The sequence below is a fragment of the Saimiri boliviensis genome, chromosome 10 (genome assembly GCF_048565385.1).
Source record: "Saimiri boliviensis isolate mSaiBol1 chromosome 10, mSaiBol1.pri, whole genome shotgun sequence".
NCBI classification, from domain to species: Eukaryota; Metazoa; Chordata; class Mammalia; order Primates; family Cebidae; genus Saimiri; species Saimiri boliviensis.
In genome coordinates, this window is record NC_133458.1 from 48,783,640 (window position 1) to 48,811,459 (window position 27,820).

At 39.1% G+C, this 27,820-nt stretch overlaps 1 protein-coding gene across 1 annotated transcript in view; it reads right to left on the reverse strand.

Annotated features, from left to right (window-relative positions):
- Positions 1-27,021, reverse strand: part of DLD (dihydrolipoamide dehydrogenase) — a 32,662-nt gene extending 5,641 nt beyond the window's left edge. The window contains exons 1-8 of the mRNA XM_003921092.3: positions 26,885-27,021; positions 24,295-24,373; positions 19,124-19,203; positions 18,558-18,626; positions 17,708-17,777; positions 16,201-16,301; positions 15,763-15,906; positions 14,897-14,998 (exon numbers count right to left, since the gene is read on the reverse strand). Of these exons, the coding sequence (XP_003921141.1) occupies positions 14,897-14,998; positions 15,763-15,906; positions 16,201-16,301; positions 17,708-17,777; positions 18,558-18,626; positions 19,124-19,203; positions 24,295-24,373; positions 26,885-26,923 (684 nt within the window). The 5' untranslated portion in view covers positions 26,924-27,021. The remainder of the gene's footprint in view (positions 1-14,896; positions 14,999-15,762; positions 15,907-16,200; positions 16,302-17,707; positions 17,778-18,557; positions 18,627-19,123; positions 19,204-24,294; positions 24,374-26,884) is intronic.
- Between the last annotated feature and the right edge of the window lie 799 nt (positions 27,022-27,820).

Genomic DNA, 27,820 nt, shown 5'->3' on the forward strand with positions numbered 1-27,820 from the left:
AGCTGGGTATGGTAGGGACACATCTCAAAATAATAAGACAAACTCATGGCCAACATCATACTGAACAAGGAAGAACTGAAAGCCTTTCCTCTAAGATCTGGAACAATACAAGAATGCTCATTTTTCATCACTTTTATTCAACACAATACTGGAAGTCCTGGCCTCAGCAATTATACAGGAGAAAGAAACAAAGGGCAAATTGGAAAGGAAGAAGTCAAATTAATCTTCTGTGCAGACTATGTGATCCTGTATTTAGAAAAACCTAAAGACTCCACCAAAAAACTATCAAACTTACAAACTAATCCAGTCAAGTTGCAGGATACAAAATCAACCTACAAAACTCAGTAGCAATTATATACACCAACACTGGACAATCTACAAATGAAAAAAAAAAAAGCAATCTCATTTACAATAGCTACAGAGAATATAAAATACCTATGAATCAATTTAGCCAAAGATATCAAAGATCTATACAACAAAAAAACTTTAAAAACACAAAACAAATTGAAGAAGACACAAAAAATAGTTCATGTTCATGGATCAGGAACATTAAAATCATTAAAATGACAATACTATCCAAAGTAATTTACAGATTCAATGCAATCCCTATCAAAATACCAGCGACATTCTTCCACTGCCAAAGTAATCCAGAACAAAAAGAACAAAGCCGGACGCATCATATTACCCGACTTCAAAATTCACTAAAAAGCGGTAGTAACCAAAACAGCATAGTACTGGCATAAAAAGACATATAGACCAATGGAACTGAGTTAAAAAAATATAAATCCACACATTTTCAGCTACCTCATTTTCAACACAACAGGGAAAAGGCAATCTCATCAATAAATGGTGCTGGGAAAACTGGATAACGATATGCAGAAGAATGAAACTAGACCCCTATCTTTCACCATATACAAAAGTCAAATCAAAATGGATTAAAGACTTAAATCTAAAATCTGAAACTATGAAACTACTGGAAGAAAACACTGGAGAAATGCTCTAGGACACTGGTCTGGGCAAAGATTTATTGTATAAGACCTCAAAAGCACAAGCAACTAAAGCAAAAACAGACAAATGGGATTACATTAAATTAAAAAGCCTTTGCACAGCAAAAGAAACAATCCACAAAGACACAACCCACAGAATGGGAGAAAATATTTGCAAACTATCCATCTGACAAGGGATTAATCAGAATACATAAGGAGCTCAAAAACAATCCAATTTTAAAATGCACACCAGAAGTGAATAGCCATTTCTCGAAACGAGACTTTCAAATGACCAACAGATGAAAAAAATGTTCAACATTATTAATCACCAGAAATGCAAATCAAAATCACACTGAGCTATCATCTCACCCCAGTTAAAATGGCTTTTATCAAAAAGATGGTAGTAACAAATACTGACAAATATGTGGAGAAAGGAGAATCCTCATACACCATTAGTGGGAATATAAGTTAGTACAGCCACTATGGAAAACAGTATGAAGGCTCCCCAAAAAACTAAAAATAGAACTACAATATGAGCCAGCAATTCCACTACTGCATATATAACCAAAAAAAAGGAAATCAATATACTGAAGGGATATATGCACTCTATGTTTACTGCAGCACTATTCACAATAGCTAAGATACAGAATAAACTCAAGTGTCCACCAGCAAACAAAGACAAAATGTGGTAAATATACACAATGGATTATTCAGCCATAAAAAAAAAAAGAATGAAATTCTGTCATTTGCAACAACATAGATGGAACTGGAGGACAGTATGTTAAACAAAATAAGCTAGGCACAGAAAAAGAAATATCGCATGTTGTAGTATGTGGGAACTTAAACAAAAAAGAAACCTGAACTCATGGAGAGAGCAAAATGATGGTTCCCAGAGGCAGGGAAGGCTAGGGGGAGAAGAGGGATGAAGAAAGGTTGATTAATGAGTACAAATATACAATCAGACAGAAGAAATAAGATCTGGTGTTAATCAGTAGGGTTGACTATAGCTAACATTAATCAATTATACATTTCAAAATAGCTAGAAAAAAGTAAATCAATACTCCTAGCATAAACAAAAATGTATGAGGTGATGGATAGCCCAATTACCCTGACTTACTTATATGAATATCACATGTACCTTGAAAAGGACATATATTATGTAGTAATTTAAAAAATAAAAATAGGAGGGAAAAACCCACAATGAGCTACTATTACACAACCGCTAGAATAGCTCAATTAAAAAAAAAAAAAAAATGGCCATCAAAAACGATGAGTTCACGTCCTTTGTAGGGACATGGATGAACCTGGAAACCATCATTCTCAGCAAACTGACACAAGAGCAGAAAATCAAACACCGTATATTCTCGCTCATAGGCGGGTGTTGAACAATGAGAACACAAGGACACAGGGAGGGGAGCACTACACACTGGGGTCTGTTGGGGGGAAATGGGGGAGGGGCGGGGGGTGGGGAGGTGGGAAGAGATAGCATGGGGAGAAATGACAGATACAGGTGAGGGGACGGAAGGCAGCAAAGCACACTGCCATGTGTGTACCTATGCAACAATCTTGCATATTCATCACATGTACCCCAAAACCTAAAATGCAAAAAAAAAAAAATTTAAAAAAATAAAAATAAAAATAAAAAAAATAAAAATAATAATCAATTAATAGACAGCAAAAAAAAAAAAAAAAAAAAAAAAATGACAATACCAAGTACCAGTGAGAAAGTAGAGCAAAAGAAATTTACACTGCTGGTGGGATTGTATGGAAAACAGTGTAACTGTGCTCCATGAAAAGTTAAAATAATTATCATATGATCCAACAATTACAATACAACTAGGTATATACTCAAGAGAAATAAAAACACATATCCACAAAAAAACTTGTACAAATAGACATAGCAGTGTCATTGGTACCCATTCATAATAGTCCAAAAGTAGAAACAACCCAAATGTCCATCCCTGATGAACGGATAAACAAAATGTGCCATATCCAGAGAATGGGATATTTAGCCATACAAAGAAAAATTATAGACACATGCTACAACTTGGATGAACCATAAGAACATTACGCTATTTAAAGAGATCAGACACAAAATAATACATATTGCATAATTCCATTTATATGAAATGTCCAGAATAGGCAAATTCATAGACACAGTAGAATCAGTGGTTTCCAAGGGCTGAGCAGAGGGAGAAATGGACAATGACTGCTAATGGGTACCAAGTTTGTTTTAGGGTTATGAAAATGTCCTAGAGTTAGACAACTCTGTACAACTCTGTGAATATATTAAAAACCATTGAACTGTACATTTTAAATGGGTGAACCGTTATGTGAATTATCTCTCAATAAAGCTGTTTAAAAAGGAAACCAAAAAAAGGACCCACTCTTGGAAACTGAGATAGAAGTAAACAGAGGAGAAATAATGCGAGTGTGGAAATGATAAGAAACATCATCTTGGACTCTAATTCAAAGTAGGGAGTGATGAGCATAGACAAGTACCCTACTCTTTAGGAAAACTGGTTTCAAAATACAGACAGGAAAACTCAACAGCATCTACTACTTTTTTGGAGCTTACTAGACGCCAGGCACTGCATTAAGTGTTTTAAATGTATTAAATCCCAGCAACAGTCCTATAAGTTAGTTATTTTTATCCCCCTTTTGATGACAAACTAGTTCAGCGTGGCTCATTAACTTAACAAGAACATAAGTCGGTAAGAGGCAGAGTTGAAATCCAAATTTAAATCTGTTCAATTCCAAAACATAAGTTCTTTAATACTAAACTGGAAAGGAAGAAGGCAAAATATAAAAAATAAAAATACAGGTACGTAAAGAATCTTTACGAGAAAACAAACAGATATGGCTACCCAGCAAATTAATTCTCAATAAGTTTACATTTTTAAAAAGACATTAAAAACTCATTCAAAACAGCAACAGCTAAATCATTGTGTCAAAGGACTCAAGTCTTATAAAAAAGAAAAACCTAAACTGAAAGTGCCGAGATGGGGAATGCTGGGAAGATGGCCGCCTAAGAACAGCTCAGGACTTCAGCTCCCAGTGAAAGTGCAGAGGGTGAGTGAACGCCGCATTTACAGACGAACTCTTATTGCCCACAGACCAGGAGATACCCAGGCAGAGGGGTCGCCAGTGTCGCAGTCCCAGCCGGTGTGGCTGTTTTGGCCCCTGTGGGGCTGATTCCGCCCGCGCGGCTGCTGTGACCACGCCCTGTTGCTGCGGTTCTCCATACAAAAGCCACTGGTCTGGGAGCCCTCTTAGCTGACCAGCAGAGAGCCCTGAGACGGCAGAGTGGGCCATTCATCTGAAAGAGCGAGTCAGGCCAGGAGATTCATAGGCAAAAAATCCGCCAGGAGCCGGCGCCGCAGTTCGAGCCGACTCCGTGAGTCGCAGTACAGGAGATCCCGGCGCCTTTTCAACAAGCGACCGGAACTCGGGGTCGTTCAACTTAAAAGAAAAGACTCGGAGTCAGGGAGCCAGGTGATCAGGCTCGGTTGGTCCCACCCCTCCACCCCCAACAACAACGAAAACAAAAACAGTAATTGGAAACCCTCTGGGTTGAGCCCTTCAAACCAAGCACAGCTGAACCTGGACAGCCTGGCTCGGTGGGGGAGGGGCTTCCGCCATTACTGAGACTCTCCACCGCTATGGAGGCATGCCCCCGTTGCCGAGGCAACCCGCCGTTGCCGAGGCAACCTCCCACAACAGAGAGAGTCCGCCATAACAGAGGCGGGGCCACCGTTGCCGAGACAGTTCTAACTACGCCCATATAAAAAGGACTACAGGGAAGAGCCCAGGGCAGCTGGGCGGAGCCCACAGCAGCTCAGCAAAGCCCCTGCGGGCAGGCAGTGGCTAGGCGTGCTGCTAGCTGGGCGGGTCAGACCTGAAAGAAAAATCAAAAAAGGCAGTAGTGCAATGGAAACTCATAAAGCTCCAACTCCCTGGGACAGAGACAGACAACAGGGGGATAAACCCACAAAAATGGGAAGAAACCAGCGTAAAAAGGATGAAAACTCCGAAACCAGAACACCTCTTCTCCTAAAAGGGATCACAACTCCTCACCAGCAAGGGAACCAGACTGGATGGAGAAGGAGAGTGATGAAATGACAGAATCAGACTTCAGAAGGTGGGTAGTAAGAAACTACAGCGAGCTAAAAGAACATGTTCTAACCGCACGCAAAGAAAATAGGAACCTTGAAAAAAGATTGGACGAACTGCTGACGAGAATGGACGGCATAGAGAGGAGTATAAGTGAATTGATGGAGCTGAAAAACGCAACGCGAGAACTTCGTGAAGCATGCCCAAGCTTCAACAGCCGAACTGACCAAGCAGAAGAAAGGATATCAGAGGTCAAAGATCAACTCAATGAAATAAAAAGAGAAGGCAAGAACAGAGAAAAAAGCGCAAAAAGGAATGAACAAAATCTTCAAGAAATGTGGGACTATGTGAAAAGACCTAATCTACGTCTGATAGGTGTACCTGAATGTGATGAAGAGAATGAATCCAAGCTGGAAAATACTCTTCAGGATATTATCCGGGAAAACTTCCCCAACCTAGCAAGGCAGACCAATATTCAAATCCAGGAAATACAGAGAACACCACAAAGATATTCCGCAAGAAGAGCAACCCCAAGGCACATAATCGTCAGATTCACCAAGGTTGAAATGAAAGAGAAAATGCTAAGGGCAGCCAGAGAGAAAGGTCGGGTTACCCACAAAGGGAAGCCCATTAGACTCACAGCAGATCTCTCAGCAGAAACCCTACAAGCCAGAAGAGACTGGGGGCCAATATTCAACATCCTTAAAGAAAAGAACTTTCAACCCAGAATCTCCTATCCAGCCAAACTAAGCTTCATAAGCGAAGGAAAAATAAAATCCTTTGTGAACAAGCAAGCGCTCAGAGATTTCATCACCACCAAACCTGCTCTACAAGAACTCCTGAAAGAGGCTCTACACTTATAAAGGAACAACCAGTACCAGGCACTCCAAAAACACACCAAATGGTAAAAGAGCATCAACACAATCAAGAATCTGCATCAACTAACCAACAAAACAGCCAGGTAGCATCAAAATGACAGTATCAAATTCACACATAACAATACTATCCCTAAATGTCAACGGACTAAATGCCCCAATCAAAAGACACAGACTGGCAAACTGGATAAAAACCCAAAACCCATCAGTGTGCTGTATCCAGGAAACCCATCTTACATGCAAGGATACACAAAGGCTCAAAATAAAGGGATGGAGGAAGATCTACCAAGCAAATGGAGAGCAAAAAAAGGCAGGAGTTGCAATTCTCATCTCTGATAAAATAGACTTTAAAGCAACAAAGATCAAAAGAGACAAAGAAGGACATTACATAATGGTAAAAGGATCACTGCAACAAGAAGAGCTAACGATCCTAAATATATACGCACCCAATACAGGAGCACCCAGATACATAAGGCAAGTTCTTAATGACCTACAAAGAGACTTAGACTCCCACACAATAATAGTGGGAGACTCTAACACCCCACTGTCAATATTAGACAGATCATCCAGACAGAAAATCAACAAGGATATCCAGGACCTGAATACAGACCTGGAACAAGCAAACCTAATAGACATTTACAGAACTCTCCACCCCAAATCCACAGAATATACATTCTTCTCAGCACCACATCACACCTACTCTAAAATTGACCACATAATTGGCAGTAAATCACTCCTGAGCAAATGCAAAAGAACAGAAATCATAACAAACAGTCTCTCAGACCACAGTGCAATCGAGTTAGAACTCAGAATGCAGAAACTAACTCAGAATCACACAGCTTCATGGAAACTGAACAACTTGCTCTTGAATGTTGACTGGATAAACAATGAAATGAAGGCAGAAATAAAGATGTTCTTCGAAACCAATGAGAACGAAGACACAACATACCAGAATCTCTGGGACACATTTAAAGCAGTCTCTAGAGGAAAATATATAGCAATGAGTGCCCACATGAAAAGAAAGGAGAGGTCGAAAATTGACACCCTATCATCAAAATTGAAAGAGCTAGAGGAGCAAGATCAAAAAAACTCAAAACCTAGCAGAAGACAGGAAATAACTAAGATCAGAGCAGAACTGAAGGAAATAGAGACACAAAAAACTCTTCAAAAAATCAATAAATCCAGGAGCTGGTTTTTTGAAAAGATCAACAAAATAGACAGACCACTAGCCAGATTAATAAAAAAGAAAAGAGAGAATAACCAAATTGATGCAATAAAAAACGATAAAGGGGATATCACCACAGATTCCACAGAAATCCAAACCACCATCAGAGATTATTACAAACAACTCTATGCACATAAATTAGTAAACCTGGAAGAAATGGATAAATTCCTGGACACCTGCACCCTCCCAAGCCTAAACCTGGAAGAAGCCGAAACCCTGAATAGACCAATAACATGGTCTGAAGTCGAGGCAGCAATAAAGAGCCTACCACCCAAAAAAAGCCCAGGTCCAGATGGGTTCACAGCGGAATTCTACCAGACATACAAAGAGGAGCTGATACCATTCCTTCTGAAACTATTCCAGACAATCCAAAAAGAGGGAATCCTTCCCAAATCATTTTACGAGACAAACATCATCCTGATACCAAAACCCGGCAGAGACTCAACAAGAAAAGAAAATTTCAGGCCAATATCCATGATGAACATAGATGCAAAAATCTTCAATAAAATACTGGCAAACCGATTGCAACAGCATATCAAAAAGCTCATCCACCATGATCAAGTAGGATTCATCCCGGGGATGCAAGGCTGGTTCAACATACGCAAGTCCATAAACGTAATTCACCGCATAAACAGAACCAAAGACAAAAACCACATGATTATCTCAATTGATGCAGAGAAGGCTTTTGACAAAATTCAACAACCCTTTATGCTAAAAACCCTCAATAAACTAGGTATTGATGGAACGTATCTCATAACAATAAAAGCTATTTACGACAAACCAACAGCCAATATCATACTGAATGGGCAAAAACTGGAAGCATTCCCTTTGAAATCTGGCACTAGACAAGGATGCCCTCTCTCACCACTCCTATTCAATATAGTACTGGAAGTTCTAGCCAGAGCAATCAGGCAAGAAAAAGAAATAAAGGGTATTCAAATTGGAAAGGAGGAAATCAAATTGTCTCTATTTGCAGATGACATGATTGTATATCTGGAAGACCCCATCATCTCAGCCCAAAATCTCCTGAAACTGATAAACAACTTCAGCAAAGTCTCAGGATACAAAATCAACGTGCAAAAATCACAAGCATTCCTGTACACCAGTAATAGACTTCAAGAGAGCCAAATCAAGAACGAACTGCCACTCACAATTGCTACAAAGAGAATAAAGTACCTAGGAATACAACTAACAAGGAACGTAAAGGACCTCTTCAAGAACTACAAGCCATTGCTCAATGAAATAAGAGAGGATACAAACAGATGGAGAAACATTCCATGTTCATGGTTAGGAAGAATCAACATTGTGAAAATGGCCATACTGCCCAAAGTAATTTACAGATTCAATGCTATTCCCATCAAGCTACCAATGACCTTCTTCACAGAACTGGAAAAAAACACCTTAAACTTCATATGGAACCAAAAGAGAGCCCGCATAGCCAAGTCAACTCTAAGCAAAAAGAACAAAGCAGGAGGTATCACACTACCGGACTTCAAACTATACTACAAGGCTACAGTAATCAAAACAGCATGGTACTGGTACCAAAACAGAGATATAGACCAATGGAACAGAACAGAGGCCTCAGAGGAAATACAACATACCCACAACCATCTGATCTTCGACAAACCTGACAAAAACAAGCAATGGGGAAAGGATTCCCTGTTTAATAAATGGTGTTGGGAAAACTGGCTAGCCATGTGCAGAAAGCAGAAACAGGACCCCTTCCTGACACCTTACACCAAAATTAACTCCAGATGGATTAAAGACTTAAACATCAGACCTAACACCATAAAAACCTTAGAGGAAAATCTAGGCAAAACCATTCAGGACATAGGTGTAGGCAAGGACTTCATGACCAAAACGTCAAAAGCAATGGCAACAAAAGCCAAAATAAGACAAATGGGACCTAATCAAACTCCACAGCTTCTGCACGGCAAAAGAAACAGTCAGTAGAGTGAATCGGCAACCAACAGAATGGGAAAAAATTTTTGCAGCCTACCCATCTGACAAGGGGCTGATATCCAGAATTTACAAAGAACTAAAGCAGATCTACAAGAAAAAAACAAACAAGCCCATTCAAAAATGGGCAAAGGACATGAACAGATACTTTACAAAAGAAGACATACAGGAGGCCAACAAACATATGAAAAAATGCTCATCATCACTGGTCATCAGAGAAATACAAATCAAAACCACATTGAGATACCATCTCACACCAGTTAGAATGGCGATCATTAAAAAATCGGGAAACAACAGATGCTGGAGAGGATGTGGAGAAATAGGAACACTTCTACACTGTTGGTGGGAATGTAAATTAATTCAACCACTGTGGAAGACAGTGTGGCGATTCCTCAAGGACCTAAAAATAGAAATCCCATTTGACCCAGCAATCCCATTACTGGCTATATATCCAAAGGATTATAAATCATTCTACTACAAGGACACGTGCACACGGATGTTCATTGCAGCACTGTTTACAATAGCAAAGACCTGGAACCAACCCAAATGCCCAATGATGATAGACTGGATAGGGAAAATGTGGTACATATACACCATGGAATATTACGCAGCCATCAAAAAGGATGAGTTCACGTCCTTTGTAGGGACATGGATGAACCTGGAAACCATCATTCTCAGCAAACTGACACAAGAGCAGAAAATCAAACACCGTATATTCTCACTCATAGGCGGGTGCTGAACAATGAGAACACAAGGACACAGGGAGGGGAGCACTACACACTGGGGTCCGTTGGGGGGAAATGGGGGAGGGGCGGGGGGTGGGGAAGTGGGAAGAGATAGCATGGGGAGAAATGACAGATACAGGTGAGGGGAAGGAAGGCAGCAAACCACACTGCCATGTGTGTACCTATGCAACAATCTTGCATGTTCATCACATGTACCCCGAAACCTAAAATAAAATAAAATAAAATAAAATAAAATAAAATAAAATAAATAAAAAAAAAAAGAAAGTGCCGAGATGAAGAAATAGAATTATTGCTTGGAGACAGTATCATAATGGCCAACAAAAGAAGGCAAATATTATTCCTTTTTTCTGGTTTTATCCACCTATAAGAACGATTTTCAAAGTAGGATGAACAGAAGAAATATTGTTAACCAAGATGCAAGGCCCAAGATAAGAACAACTGGTTATTTTTAAAGAGTTAACTCCCCCATCAACCCAATTAAGAGTTTGAAAATATAGGCATTCTCAGTGAACTCTGGGAACTTAGCACAAGGGAACTGCTAAAAGGTGGCAAACCAGCAAATTATGCCTAAATTTTTAAAAATGGAAGAGGAAATTCTGCTAAATAGTAGAAGACATTATAGACATTATCAATCATTGGACACTACCACAAGTGTTCCAAAGAGGTCATGTAAACTACTCTTACTTTCTGAAGGGTTTCTGGACTGGTGAAGGTAGTATATTTTGTCATCAGCAAGACGTTAAAAAAAAAAATTAAGAAAATCTCATGACATCCTTGCAGATGCAATGGAGAAATGAAGATGAATAAACATCAAAGGTGTTTATAATTGGTTAAAGACTGTACAGTCAGATGGCTTTCAGTATCTCACCCCAGCCAAAAATGTGTACTGATGACATGAATGACAATGGAAGTTTGCTTAACCAAGATTAGATAAGATCAGATGATGGACCGCATGCCTTAATTGTCATACTTCCAAAATTTATGAACTATCAAAAGTAAAAGCCGTTATGTATAAGAATGACAGAATCAAGACTAAGATATAGATTGGAATATGAGTGCAAGTGAACAAGATTAAATTAAAGCAAGAATAAAGGTTCAAAGTCACTCCCTTATTTAGGTTTAAAAAAATCAGAATTACATGCAAAAAAATGTGGTTTTTATCTGACCACGAGCTCAGTGTCTACTTTAAAAAAAACAACTGAGTTTAAAGGATTACATTATAAGAAGCATACCATGCATCTCAAAAGAAGTACTCTCTACAACCCAAAACATTATGTTTAGATTACAAGTCTTCTTGATGGACTGGCAAGATCAAAAGGTTGATGAGAAAATAACAGACCTAGTATCTATGACACCTAAGTACCCAACATTACGAAAAGCAATGGAGATTTAAATATGAATTAAAAACTCGGCCCTGCCTTCAAGGAGCTGTGGTCTTATAGGAAAGTCAGCTATAAACAAGCAAATACAATGTATAATTATTAGTGGGTGCTGTGGAAATGTAGATACATTACACTAAGGACGCAAAAAATTAAAGACATGAGCTTTCTTAGAAGAAAGAATTCTTCACTAAAAAGGTAACTTATAAGCTGATTTTTGTTTTTCAGGTTTTTCGGTCTCACTCTGTTGCCCAGGCTGGAGTGCAGTGGCATGATCCCAGCTCACTATAGCCTCAAACTCCTAGGCTCAAGTGTTCTCCCATCTCAGGCTCCTGAGTAGCTGGGTCTACAGGTACACCCAACCATGCCCAGCTAATTTTTTGTATTTTTTTTGTAGAGATAGGGTCTCACACTGTTGCCCAGGCTGGTCTCAAACTCCTGGGCATCATGCAATCTGCCTGCCTCAGCGTCCCAAACTGCTGGGATTACAGGCATTAGCCATCATGCCCAGCCCAAGCTGACTTTTGAAAGGTATTTATTCTATCAACAAATGAGCAATAAGAATACAAGCTAATATGTAAATACCTGTATGTATCAGCTACTGTGCTACAGGCTAAAGACAGTTAATCAAACAGCCATGATCTCTGCCCTCTAAGAGTTTATGATTTAATGACAGAGAGACAAGAAAACAGGTACAGGTTGTGTATCTCTTAACCAAAATGTCTGGGACCAGAGTGTTTCAAATTCTGGATATTTTCCCAGATATTGGAATATTTGCATTATATACTTGCTCAGTTGAGCATTCCCAATTTGAAATCTGAAGCGCTCCAATGAGCATTTCATTAGAGTATCATAATGACAGAAAGTTTCAGATTTTGGAGCATTTTAGATTTTTGATTTTCAGATTTGGGATGTTCAACTTTTAATACCAAGAAAGTAAGATAAATACTGTAAGAAACACAAGTATAGGGTGCAATGGAACACTCAACAAGAATACCTAAAGATATCTAGAGTAGTGAGGGAGGGGCTCTCAAGAGTGCAAGGACTGGTAGAGGGGAGAAATATTACAGAGGAAGGCCTACAGATAAGACCAAGGAACTTGGCTTGTTCAGAAACTGTTATTTCAATATACTAGTATGTAGTTTGAAGTGGCTAGAGAAATAAGCCCTAGAAAAAAGGCTAGAGAAACAAGCTGATGCCACATCATGCTAGTCTTTAAACAGCAGAGTCTGAATTTATCCTAATAGTAATAGTAAGCCATTGAAGGGTGTTAAGCAGAGAAGGAACATGGTTAAATCTGTGTTTTAGAAAAATCACTCTAGCCACGATGAGGAGGATTAGAAAAAGATGAAAGAAACAAGACGACCTAGGGCAAGACATGATGCTGGCCTAAACTAGTATCTAAGCAGATGAATAAAGAGAAGTAAATATATTCTGTGCGTGTGTGCGTGTACGTGTTAGGACTCACTGACTGAGTGAAACGGTGGGGGAGGGGACGGGAGAAATCATGTATAAATCCCAAACTTCTTGCTTAGACCTTTATGTAGATAGCAGTACCCACCCACTGAGATGGGAAATGCTAAAAGAGAAATAGGTTCGGGTTTGTTTGAGGTGAGGGGTGGGAGTAGGACGGGGATAGAAAGGTTAAGTTGTACATTTAGTGAATAGAATACTTATATAAGACTCACAAGTAGACATTCAGGTATGAAAGTCTGGAGGCAAAGAGAAAGGATCGGGCTGCAGACACCTGTAGTCCTTGGGTAACTGAGATGAGAGTGAAGAGAATATTCTGTAGAAAGGCAAAAAATGTCTAGGACAGAACCCTAAGATAGAATCTAGAGTAATACTAACAATTAAAGGGATCCTAAGAAAGTGGAACTTGCATAATATGGAGAATTCAGCCCAAAGAATAGATGGAAAACTGGAAGAATATGGATTCAGAGACAGTAGGGAAAGAGTTTCAAAGGCAAGAAAATCAACAACGCTAATTACTGTCAAATAAAGCAGTGAAGAAATCAGTCCATCAGATTAAGCAATAAATGCATTCATGTCCTTAAAAAGCATTTATTGGCACAAACCATACACTGAGGAGTGAGTGGAAGCTGATGAAATAAAGCATGGACTCTTGAGAAGCTGGGTTTTAAAGGGAAAGTGAGAAGGAAACTGGTCACTGAAGGAGGATATAGGACCAAAGGAAGGCGTATTAATGTGCACACAAGCCAGTGTTAATGAGTGCAAATGCATCTGATCATGTGTATGGTACACAGGTGCACACACAGAGGCACGCAGAATTGTAAATGAGAAGGAAGCAGAAGTAGAAAAGAGTTTGAAGACTAAAAAATACAAGAATAAACATCACAAAACCAAGTCACTGAAAAGGCAGATTATGTGTTACCAAGCACAAGTAAAGGGATTAGTCTTAGGGAGAAACGGCATTTCCATGGTAATAGGAGAGATAATCAAAAGGATAGGTTTAACAGGTAAAAGAGTTTTCAAATTTAGGGCATCAACTTGAGGAAATCCTCATCTGATGATTTCTCTTTTATGTAATATTTAGGAGACAAGGTTATCCACAGGCAGAGAAGACAGTATACAAGCAGAGAAGCAAGAGCAGAAAACAAAATGGCCATTGCAGAGACCAGGACAGTGTACCACCTTAGGAAATAATAAATTATCAGCAAGGCTGAGGTTCCTGCTGAGGTTTGCGCCAAGAATTTACACAAATACCAATGTGTAGGGTGTTTTTTTCTCTAGGTGCAGTCAACAGCCTGGAAATAGCATAAAAAAGGCAGACTGCTGCATTCAAACAGGACTAGGGTTTTGCCAAGCAGATATAACAGAACAGTGAGGCAAGCAACTCAACGACACCTGTAAGAGAGTGGCTAATGTGATGGACTATGACTCTAAGCTGATCCGGAGGGCAGTCAAGACTGGAAAGGGCAGATTGCAAAAAAGTAGATCTATGGACTAGAAAACCTAAAAAAGGGTACAAACACTAGGAATAACTAAGCAAAAGTAGACAGGAGGTCACAGTTAGATAATAAAAATCTGAATTTATTATTTCCGAAGTAGAGCAATTCCTGGTGATTACAAGGCACAGTGGCTCTAAAATGAAGGGAGGTCATTGGAAATGTGTGGAGAGCTGCCAGATGGACAAGAAGGGAGGACAAGGCAGACATAAGGTCTAAAATAACATAGTGTTCATAGAAATGCAACTAGTCTGACATGTCTAAAACCTAAGTGAAGAGGCATCAAGATGAGGACAGAGAAGGGAAGAGCCAAATCATGTATGTCATGGTAAAGAGAATCATCTTTATCTGGAATGCAATTTGCTCAGGATGAGAGCTATCCTCAAATATCTGAAGGGCTGTTGTATTAAAAAAGAATCAGACCACTTCTAGGAAACAGGAAGGGTGGAAGGTACAAGGAAACAGACTAAAATAGAATATTCTAATGAGTGAATAAATACATAGGTTGTCTTGGAAAAAACAAAAGTAAACTCTTATAAATCATGTTAATGTTATAAATAATGTTTTACAAAGAATCAAAAAGAGGACCGTTAAGTCCCTTCCAACTCTGAGAAGGTAATAAGAGGCAGAAAGACAACACTTACCAATTCTACACCTATTACTCCTGCACCAATAACAACCATCTTTTCTGGAACTTTTTTTAAAGATAAAGCACCTGTAGATGACACTATTGTATCTTCATCAATCTGTAAGAAAAACAAAAGATATAATCAAAACAACTTGAAAAAACCTAGTATAGTCGACCCTCCATATCCATGTTTCTGAATTTGCAGATTTAACCAATCAGATGAATTGAAAATATTCAGAAAAAAATTGATGGTTGTATCTATACTGAACAGGTACAGATGGTTTTCTTGTCATTATTCCCTAAACAATACAGTGTAAGAACTACCTGCATAGCATTTACAATGTATTAGGTATGATAAGTAACCTAGAGAGGATTTAAAGTATACAGGAGGACAGATGCAAATTATATGCAAATACGATGTCATTTTATCCAAGGCACTTGAGTATGTGCAGGTTTTGGTAACCAGGCGGGGGTCCTGGAACCAATCCTCCACGAATAGGAAGACACAACTGTATTTATAAACTGTGATCTCAGTAGAATCACTAAAACTACTAAGTGCTAAGTGATTTATTTGTTTTGAGGTATCTATCTACCCAATTTCATCAAATCCCATTGAAAATGCTAACTTTAAATTTTATCATTCAATATTCGAAAACACAACAGTCAATTTTAACTTCATACTATAATCAAACATATCTTAATATTTCATATCTAGTCAAAATCATTGCAGAATAAAGACAGGAAGCTTCCCAAACCTGAATGACCATTAAAATACCATATTTCAGTCAGAAATTTCTCAAAGTTCACAAATAGCACATATAATTTACAAAACTTATTTCTTAAGAAAAGTTGTAATGGTTGTAAATGATAAAGCATAAATACCGTGATTCCAGGAAAGGGAGTAACTTCTGAACCCGTAGCTATAAGAATGTTCTTTGTATCAATAACTTGAGTGCTGCCGTCAGCTTTCGTAGCAGTGACTTGATTTTTGCCAGTTATCTTTCCATATCCGTTGACATGAACAACCTTTATGAAATAACATTTAATAATTCACAAAATTTAAAGTAATTTGATAAATCATTCGACGGAAAAATACTCTGTAAATAATTTATCTAAAACAAAAGGCTTCATTACTTAGTAATGCTACATATGCTGTAGCAAAAAATCTGTGATACGTGTCGGGAAATCTATTTCAGATTAGCAAACTACTTTAAATTAAATAAATATCCCCCTGTAGCCAAGTTCAAATATTATCACTCTGTAATGCAAAGTTTAATGTGTATTCAAAGTAAAGCAGAAATCTGAATAGGAAACACTGACCTTATTCTGTTTGAATAAGTGGGCAATTCCACCTGTTAAAGCTTTTACTGCAGTACTCTTCTGCTCCATCATCTTGTCCAAATTTAAGCGAACTTCAGACACTGCAATTTGTTAAATTAGTCCGCTAAATTACTGTAGCAATGTATAGTGTTTTTCACACACCAAAAACTGAAAAATGTCAACCTAATTCTTATAAAAGGCAGTACTAAAGCTTCAAAATGTAATAACATATAATTATAGCTGACAAAAGGTCAGCATCATTGTATCACAAAACCAGAACCTATCAAACACTGTAAAATGTCTACCTTGGGTAAAAATGAAGTTCAAAATAAAATACTATATCCCACTGTGATAACATATCCTCTGAACACCTTAAGATGATAAGTCTGGATGATATATAAGTATGATAAGTCTGGATGATATATAAGTAGAAATGACAAAATCAAACATCATCTGAAATTTTAAATAAAGGAAGTTTCATGAAACAAAACAAAAAATACACATTTAAAAATTTCAAATACAGAAGCTTAATATTAAAAAGTTTAATCACCCAGGTTTTAATCACTCATTCAACTCAGAACTCTGAAGCAACAGTATTTGGCAACAACGCTCAACTCAATTGAACTTGAGAGGTAAGAAGAGTGTCTTAGAAAGCACCTCATGTAACAACCAACACATATGTTAGAGATAAGGAAAAAGAGACTGAGAGATTTCTGATTTACCCGAGGTCACAGAGCTAGGATATAAAAGCCTTGCCTACAGTGCAGGTCTCCTGACTATCCCTAGCTCTTCTTTCTTTACATCATTCCAATTTTCATCTAGTTTGATATTCTATTTGCTTTAGTGTATAAACATCATCTCTATTCCCAATGGATTGCCTACAAACAGCCCCTCAAACATATCTCTGTAAAGAAACAAATGAAGGAAAAGTAACAACCCAAGTATGACTAGGTCCTGCCCAGAAGACACTACCTTTCTGGAAGTATTTAACAACAACAATAATTGGAGACAAAAGATCAAAACAGCTCAAAAAGTATGTCAGGATAGAAGATATGTTATGAAATGTCCTCCTCCTTTTCCGCCATGCCTCACTCTTTCTCTCCTCTAATTTTTCTACTATCAACAGCTTAAGTGGGCCTCCCTTCCTTCTTCTATCTACAGTACTCAGGAATCCAGCCTTCTCAGTGATCTCCACGTTTCAGGGAAATGAAAACTGACTCTTCCAAAGCACATAAAGGCAAACCTCAGGAAAAAGTTAGCAAAGGAACAGAACGTATAATGGTAGAAATCTGGATTTGCAAGGCTAGGCCTAATTAGTACCTGGCTGGGAGAAATCTGGATTTAGGCCTTCTTTTATAAGTAAATCTCTCCACATTTTTGAGATTCTTTATTTTACTCTTTCTTCACTCAACATCTATGATACATACATTAGACACATTTAGGTCTTTGGCCAGAAAAGCCAAGGCAAGCAGTCTGGTAATATCCTAAGTATGAAAAGTATACTTACTTTCAATTCCTCTAGATGCAAAATCTTTTCCATGGGCCATATGGTAATAATGAGAGTTGTTCAATAAAGCCTAAAGGAAATTAAAAAGATTATCAAATATTCATAAGCAGACTTCAAATAATCAAAAAGCACTTATGAAATGATATTCTCTTTCAACTGTTGTCACCGCAAAAATGGTAAGTACTGTGGTGCTGAATCTGTTAATTCACCTGACTATATTATTCCCCATTATATTCATAAATCATAACACCACTTTGTATGCCAAATTACAACTGTAATTTGTCAACTTACCATAAAAATTTAAAAAGAAGTTAAAAAGACATGGCATTCGCTATGTGGAATGGTATATGGAACTACAGCAATTCAGTTTCTCTTACTAATCAAAGATAAACAATAATGATGTAAAAAACATTCAACAAGAATGAAAAAGACATTTTTAATTTCTTTCAAAGTAAAGGCATAAGTACACACTTCAGGGTGGCAGGTGAAAAAGGCAGTCATATTTACATACATAAAGGACCTAAAAGAACAATTTACCATCTATTATCTGTTACACTGGTGAAGTAAAGATAAAGAGAAAAAAAACTAGAACATTAGAGTCTGTTTGAATGGAGAGCTAGGCATTCTGAGACAAGGAGGCTACTTCAGGAGTGTGTGGCAGACTAGTGAAAGCAATCTTTAAGTTTTACAGAAGAAAAATGTGTTTCTTATCATCCTTTTTTTCTATGTGAAACATGTGCCATAACTTGGATTGTTTTTTAACAACTGTATTTGTCTAATCTAGTCTCAATCCATACGTCTAGTTGGTTGCTAGGCAAAAACCTCTGCGCTGTACAAAACATATGCTCACCTTTGAAGGAATACAACCAACATTCAAGCACGTTCCACCAAGTGTTTCATTTTTCTCAACACAGACTGTCTACAACCAAAGAAGACATTATTTAACTGCAAATAACCTCAATGTTTCAGATCACTAGAATTCCAAATATATCTGCTGTAATTCTACAAAACAAGCTATTCAGGTTGTGTTTTACAGAGACTAAAATATATAGTCCTTTATAATTTGTCATTTGAATAATGAAACTCTTTTGGACTAATCCACAAGTGAATTATTCTAAAATATATTTTTGTTTGCTTAACATTACCAAATACATGCTTTCAGTTCTATCACTGTATCTTCCAAAGTATGATTAGAAGCCAAAATGAAAAGTACTGGGAAGAGATGAAAAATAATAGATTTCACTTTCCATTCCAAGCGTATACTACAACCAAATGAACCTAATCTTTATTAGTCTTAGGCTTATAATTTAGAGTTATGAAAATATTTGCCATGTTTTTGCCTGCAAAGTACTTCATGAGTATGATCAACTCTTCCCAAATAAAATAAATCAATACTTGGTTTGAGTTAAACCTTACCTTGAAGCCTAACTGTGCGGCTTTAATAGCAGCAACATATCCTCCAGGACCAGAACCTATAACTGTTACATCAGCATCGACTATGATGAAAGCAAATTGATACAAAATAGTAAAGTGGTTAATATTTACCAGAAAGAGCTCTTTGGAAAAGCAACAAATAACCCAATACTTAAACCTCTTAAAGTACAAATCAGCATTTTCTACGTAGTTTCTACACTATTTTGTTCCTAGCACTTGATGCTCTTAGATGCTACTGAAAAATGGCATAAATTTTCAAATTTCATTTTAAAAAGTAGTTAGATGAAATACATTTATTTAAGGCATATCTGACAGAAAAATAGCAAATGACAGCTGTATTTCAAGTGTCAGTGAAGTATCAGCTGATTCAAACAAGGCCCTTTAGATTCTGAAATGTGTGCTCCTATCAGGTTTAAAGTATCAGGCTGATACTTTAAAAATACTGGAGTATGTAAGAGATACTGACTTAAACAAACAAGGCAATTAATATTATTAAAATAACTCAAAAAAGGCAGGAAAAGTACTCTACAAAATAACCTACAACTGTTACATATTAGTTCATTATAAGGAAAACAAAGTACCACATCATCCAGGCTACCACTGAAATAAAGGTTTTGGGTTACAAATCAATTGTAATCATCAATATAATTACAAGATGTATCTCAAGAAGTCAGTCTGTGTAATCAGCACTTTGGGAGGCCAATGCGGGCAGATCACCTGAGGTCAGAAGTTCAAGATCAGCCTGGCCAACAAAGTGAAACTCTGTTTCTACTAAAAACACAAAAATTAGCTGGGCATAGTGATGCAGGCCTGTATCCCAGCTACTCAGGAGGCTGAGGCATGAGAATCTCCTGAACCCGGGAGGCAGAGGTTGCAGTGAAGCAAGACTGTACCACTGCACTCCAGCTTGGGACAGAGTAAGATAAGACCCTGCTTCAGAAAAAAAAAAAAAAAAAAAAAAAAAGGTCAAGTCTATAATAATACCTACCACTTAGGTAGTTTACAATGTGCCAGTCACATGGTACTGTCTTACATAAGTCTCATCACATTTCTATGACACAGTTATTACTACCATTAACAGGAAGAAAAGGTTGAAAACAGCTAAATAACTAGAACAAGACTACATAACTAGTAAGTAATCTAGCCAGGATTCAAACAAGGCCCTCTAGATTCTTTAGCATGTGCTCCTATATACCATTATGTTCTACTGCCTTTCGAAATGCTCAGATCCCATGATCTCCAGGACAAACAAGAACTTCAACTAAAATGACAAGAATATGCTTTAATATCAGAATGAAATCAAATATTTATGAATCATCAGTGCCTTCAATAACCTTATAACACAGTGAGGAAAAAGAGACACGTCAAAGTGAAAACCAGATTTTTAAAAAGAAAAAAATGAACAGGAAAAGAGATGTCATAAGGCAATAAGCCTTAATTACCAAATTTACTGAATATAAGAGGTACTTGGTAAGGTTTATTCGTTGACATTTTGTTGGGGGATTTAAGGGAAGTTGTTTTTAAACTGTCAATGGCCTTAATCTCCAGTCTCTTTTCAGTAACCTCCTCCCATAGTTAACACTCTATACTTGTTATCACCCAAAACTGTTCAGCCTCTGAAATCAATAGCCACTTTCTGGTCATAACCTCCCAGTCTGTAAAGCAGAAATATAGTAAAAGAAGAAGTAATCTGAAGTAAAACAAACCTGGGTTCCAAACCACTCCCACCAAGTTCTTGGGCAACTTATTCATCTCTCTGGGCTATGACAGAACATAGGGATTATAGTAAGGATGACACCTGCAGCCTAGGGTTGTAAGGATCAGAGAGTTAACACCCTAAGTAGGTGCCAGGTGCATACTAGTCACTCCCCTTCTCAGATCCACCTCCAAACTTGAGGCCAGCGGCCTCTAGTCTCACTTACATCCTCCATTCCAGCCTACCCAGTGCTACTCCAAAGCTAAAACCCAACTCAGATGTTACTCTCTTTGTTGTTATGCTCTTTGTTGGTCCCCAACCCCTTGGGGAGCATAGATAAAGCCCATGTTCCTAAGCTCAGCATTCAAATTCCTTCAGTAAGTATTTCTCCAGCCTCATCTCCTACCACATTCTGTATACTCATCAATACCATGCAGTTTAAGTTTCAGTAATAGTCAACTACTCTCAGTTTACATGCATAGAACTGTGCTGGTCTTTCTTGGTACCATCTGTTTCATATACCTAGAAATAAACACTAATAGCATGCACTTTACATTACAAACACTACTTGAAGCTCTTGGAGGGGGGTGCCTGTACATGCTGTGTCTGTGTGTGCGTATGTATAAATGACACAGCCCTAGTTATCACAGTCTAATTAGGGGGGAAAAAAAAACAATTACAGTAAAAGGTCCTACCTGTAACCAGAGTTACCCTCAACCTTTTCAGATATCAACTAAAATCTCTAGGAAAGAATTCTGTGACCATTCCCAATACATCTACAGACGTCATCACTCCCTATGCTTAGTGTGTGGATCCCCATCACAATTATGTGTTGGATGTCTGTCTCCAAGTGAATTGAAAGCTCTATAAAAGCTGGGTCTTATCTGTCCTGCTCACTGCTGTATTCTAGTAGTTAGCCCAGTAACTAACACATAGTAGATATTAGTATTTGTTTCAATAATAAATAAGAGAATAAATGAATGTAATGAATGTGAGTGATTACGTGCTACAAGTTTGGTAAGTGCTGTCATGAAATAGGTCTCATCGACAGTAACACACAAAATTTGGCAAACTCTGATGAACCTGGTTGATAACGCTATTCAGACACCTCTCAGACATTGTAATCAAGAGTGTATCATAATAAGCTTTGAACTCCTCAGGAGAGTCAATCAATATTCATCTAAGGAAGAAGACTGAATACAACATTAACAGTGTAGGCTCTGGAGTCAAAAGGATTCTCCCAGCTCTGTCATTTCCTAGTTGAAAAACCTGACTCAACTCTTCCATCTATAAAATAGGGAGAACAGCAGCACATACGTAGTAGAAAGGTCATGAGAATTAAATCTGTACCTGAGACAGAGTTAAGCCCTCAGTGCATCAGTTAATATGACTGTTGTTGTAGATGGAGACTTATTTTGTACAAGACACCATACTGGAGGCTTTGCCATAGAGCAGTAACTACAACAAACCCGGCCCCAGGGTTCATTCATTCCATAAACATGTACTGATTACTTACTCTATCACTTTAGGTTCTAAACAAAAAAGTCACAGTCCCTGCCCTGAAGTTTGCGTTCTTGAGGAAAAGACAGTAAGCATGTACCTCAGATAAACACAAATATGTGTGTAAAATGCTTGTTACTGCATCCACGCAAAGCTTTTACCCACTTACATACATGGGTACTAAATAATTCATGATTTACTCTATGTCAAGAGAACACCAAACTGACTATCGAACGTTCAGCCTCGTTCCGCTAAAATCTAAGGTCTAGCTTAGGGGCTGGCAAATAGAAGGCACTGAATAATTTTTGTTGAGTGATTCCAAAGGTATAGAGTTAGCCATGAAAAATGTCCTTTAGAAATGAGAATCTAACATTTCTCCTGCTATGTGAGTTGAGAATAAGATTCCCATTTAATAAGACACAATGTATGTAACAGGTCCAACTTTTCCCCTCATCATATTAGCATTTTTTAAAAAGGATTTCCTGACCTGTTCAAAGCTATGATAACTCACTCACTGCTGGTCCTGGGTGACTAGAATCCTTCCCCTACCCTTCCTCTAGAAATACCCAAAATAATAATGGTGGGATAACAGTTGAGATTACAGGATTAAGTTACTTAAGAAAATGCAGGGAGACTGACAGTAGTTCCCCCAGATAATGATTTCTACAACTGAAGCTTTAAGACTTTCAATTTTACTTATAATCCATAAGTGTGAATCCAGTAAATGTCAAAACCGTTCATTTCAATACAATCCTTGGTACTGACAGGTCAAAATACTTCAATATAAGCCTATTAACATTCTGGGTTTTTTTTTTTCTTGAGACAGAGTCTCGTTCTGTCACCAGGCTGGGGTGCACTGGATCTCGGCTCACTGCAATCTCTGACTCCCAGTTTAAGCGATTCCCCTGCCTCGGACTCCCCAGTAGCTGGGACTACAGGCGCGCACCACCATGCTGGGCTAAGTTTTTGTATTCTAGTAGAGATGCGGTTTCACCATGTTGGCCAAGATAGTCTCCATCTCCTGACCTCGTGATCCACCCACCTCAGCCTCCCAAAGTGCTGAGATTACAGGCGTGAGTCACTGTGCCCAGGCAACTTTGTTTTAAATACTTAAAAAAATAAAATGCTTATCCTCTACAGGAATTTCCAAAATACATTAAAAAAAAAATAATAAAGGATAAAATTCCATGATCCACAGCTTTAAGGTATATCCTGCTAATCTTTAAAACATGTTTCTGATAAATCCATGAATACTTTCATTCAGCATGTCAAGAAAGTCATCTCATCATTCCAAACAGTGTTAAAATAACTAATACAACCTTACTTAGTGGAAAAAATTAACTTTTTAAATGTAAACATATGCAAATGTCCTGCTCAAAACCTTTGTTTCCCATCACACTTGAAATACAACATAAACTACGAGGCCTGGCTTACAAGGCACTCCATGATCTGTCCCCTGCCCACCTCTCTGATTTTACATTCTATGGGTTTCTGCTCCAGCCACATCAGCCTTCTTGCTACTCCTTTAACTTCACAAGCTAAGTCCCATCTCAGACCTTTCTCAGTGTTGTTTCCCCCTACCTGAAATAACCTCACTCCCTCACTTCACTCAGGACCCTGCCCAGACATCATCTCCTCAGAAAGGCCTTTCCTGACACTGTATTTAAAATTATCTCTATTCCTCCCTATTATCTGCTTTGATTTTCAGTTACTTCCCAAAATATTTATCTGTTAATTGTCTTTTATCACCAAATCACAAATTTCAGAAGAGCAGGATTTTACCTTGTTCACCGCCTGGAACACACTAGCTCAATATACATTCAAATGAATAAACACATTAACAAATAAACTGTAAGACACTTAATGTAAGTTATTCCAATATTCACTTGCTTTTACACTGAAACAGAAAGGAACTGTCAGCTAATACGATGAAAATATGTTTTACTTAAGTACTTACTAGGCTGATCTGAGTAAGTTCTCAGAGGCACTGCAGAAAGTCCCTGTAGGCCATGAGATACTCGACTGAAATGGCCCCTCTAGAAAAAGAAAATGTTCCTATTACATAAAATACGAATTAAAAACATAGAACTACCTAAGGTTGATGAAAACAGAACAATTTTGGGCAAATGTATCAAGCAAGGATTATTAATGTATCTTCCTCATTGCCACACAGAAGTTACATATCAGTTTACCCTCTTTGACAGTAACTTATTTAAACTTTTCAGTCTCAGCTTGCCACATCTATCTTTTTATTATGAATACTCAACAAATCATCTCATATTTAACCTAATTTTAAAAATGTATTTAATGGTATTGTTACTCAGCTTTCAGAAAACATGGCTAATTATTAGTGCCAGGGGTCATTTTAATGTCATAATTAAAGCTCTGGGCCGGGCATGATGGCTTGCACCTATAATCCCTACACTTTGGGAGGCCGAGGTGGGCGGATCACCTGAGGTCAGGAGTTCAAGATCAGCCTGGCCAACATGGTGAAATCCCTCTCTGCTAAAAATACAAAAAAAATTAGCAGGGTGTAGTGGTGGGTACCTGTAATTCCAGCTGCTTGGGAGGTTGAGGCAGGAGAATCGCTTGAACCCAGAAGGTGGAGGTTGCAGTGAGGAGAGATCGTGCCACTGCACTCTAGGCTGGGTGACAGAGTAAGACTCCATCTCAAAAAAAATTAAATAAAGCTCTGAAAGTTCTAACTTAGGCCGGGCGCGGTGGCTCACTCCTGTAATCCCAGCATTTTGGGAGGCCGAGGAGGGCAGACCACAAGATCAGGATTCAAGACCAGCCTGACCAACATGGAGAAACCACATCTCTACTAAAAAACACAAAAAATTAGCCAGACATGTGCCAGGTACTCGGGGGCTGAGGCAGGAGAACCGCTTGAACATGGGAGGTGGAGGCTGCAGTTAGCCGAGATGGCACCATTGCACTCCAAGCCTGGGCAACAAGAGCAAAACTCCACCTAAAAAAAAAAGAAGAAGAAGAAAATTCTAACTTAAATACTTCAATAATCTACACATAATTCTTTTACCTGTAATTTGTTTCCTAACTGTAAGCTAGCATGTATGTATAGTCCATATTTACTTAGAACAATCTATGAAGATGTTCCTGAGCCATCAACTAGGAACAGAAAATTAGACAAGGTAATTTAGGAAAATGCACTAAGCAATGTGCTTACGTTCTGGAGGGCTATAGTCTGACAAACTGCATCAGAATCTCCCTAATCTCTATATATAGATGGCTACCATTTCCTAAAGACAATGAGGCAGAAAGAAACAAAGCAAAAAGTTCCTGCTCCTATCACAGCAGGCAAATGGGCGGCAGTGACAAAACCTACACTGATGTTCCCTATTCCAAAGCAACTCTTTTTTTGTTTTTTTGTTTTTTTTGTTTTTCTGAGATGGAGTTTCGCTAGTTATCCAGGCAGGAATGCAATGGTGCGGTCTCGGCTCACCGCAACCTCCGCCTCCTGGGTTCAGGCAATTCTCCTGCCTCAGCCTCCTGAGTAGCTGGTATTACAGGCACGCAGCACCATGCCCAGCTGATTTTTTGTAGTTTTAGTAGAGACGGGGTTTCACCATGTTGACCAGGATGGTCTCGATCTCTTGACCTCGTGATCCACCCGCCTCGTCCTCCCAAACTGCTGGGATTACAGGCTTGAGCCACCGCGCCCGGCCCAAAGCAACTCTTAACACCTGAGTTCAGGACAGCAGACCCAAAGAGCAGCAGACTGTCAATCTTGAGTTTTAGTCTCATCTCCGCCGCTCCCTAGAAGCAAGACTTGTATGACGTTACATTAACTTTTGGGAACACAGATTCCTCATCTCTGAAACAAAGGAGTTTGATGGCTATATTATTTTTAAGGTCTCCACCAAGACAGTGGTACCCAACCAAGGTGCCACATACATACAATCTGGCTGTATTACGTAGGCAACATAACAACGGAAGGCTGTTCTGATAACCAGCTGCAATTAAAGATGTAAGCCTCCAGAAACACCTGAGAGGGCAATGAACACCAGTTTACAGCTGCAAACACTGAAGACCTCAGAATTCGGAGGGCTGTTGGAAACGACTGGGTGTGGTCATCCAAGAAATGGCTCCAGGGTTACCTGCCCACTGCATAAAATTTGGACCCTCAGGGGTCAGAATTAGGATTAGAAAAAGGCAGATGGTACAGAGCCAGACTTCACGGGACGTGGGTGGCTTACACTTCCTCCAAGGTAGAGGCCTACGTGTGACGGGATGGCCCTCAGTCCAGGCTTGGGGGTGTACCACGAGTGACTGCTGGCCGTCACACAACCCAAGAAGACATGCCACAGCCTGGGCACAGGCCCGTCCCCCGCCTGCCGCCGCCGCAGGCCGACCGGCTACCCTGGAGTCTAGGGCTGGGCTGAACCGGTGCAAAGGCGGGGCTAGGGGTGGTGCGGCCCAGGCGCCCGGCCTCCGCCAGCCCAATAGGGTTACGCCGCGTCCCGGACACACGGAACGGGACCCTCCGTGCCTCGGGCTCAGCACGACCCCACCTACTTGGCCCTCACCTTGGCCAAAGAGCAGTACACACGACTCCAACTCTGCATTTTTCCGCCGTATTTTCCTTTCCGCCAACGCGTTCACGGCCGCTGAGCGACTCCGCCGCTTCGCCAAGGTCTCCCCGCCCTGCGCATGCACAGGCGCAATGACGTCATCACCCGGAAGCAGCGCGATTGGCCAGCGCCGTTCTACCGCACGAGGCGTTCCTATTAGGGTAGGCGTCGTACACTGTCGTAAGGAGCGTAGTGCTTTGTGGTAGTGGGGTCAGCTTTAGGGGCTGCTGTCAAAATGTCAAGCTCCAATGTGTTATTAGACTTCGAAGATGAAATAGACAAATAAAACTATCATTTGCTTAATGCATGCCACAGACGGTAAAGCTTGACAAGTTCGACAAGCTCTTGGTTGTGCTAGTCATCGTGCACAGATGTCTGTAGTTGTGCACTTTCTACAGACATCTCATTTCATCCTTGCAACGACCATATGAAGTATTACTAGTATTTCCATTTCTTGGATGAGGCCCAGAGAGGTTAAATAATGCCCCCAAAGTCTCGCAGAGGAGACGTAACTGCAGCCCCGAGGCCAAAGCCTTTGGTTTTAACTACTGCTTTATAATCGCTCCCTTCAAATGCCATATAAGGGATGGGGCTACAGATTTTGGTATCACCAGCATCCTGCTCTAACTAGCTAACTGACAATACGTAGAAAACACACTGTCTTCTATTTCTTTGGTTGAGAAATACATCTCCCTGGCAGAACAAATTAGAGGGTGAGATGGTGATGAGATTTTTAGGTTTTGAGAGATAATAGTTTGAAAAGCATTGTCTTCATTGAGCACAAAAGTCTAAGGTCTGATACTTGCCTTGTGATAGCTCTATATAGTGTGAATAAACTTAATTCTACATTTACTGAAAGTCTGTCTCCTAGGCCTTGTGCTAGGCTCTATA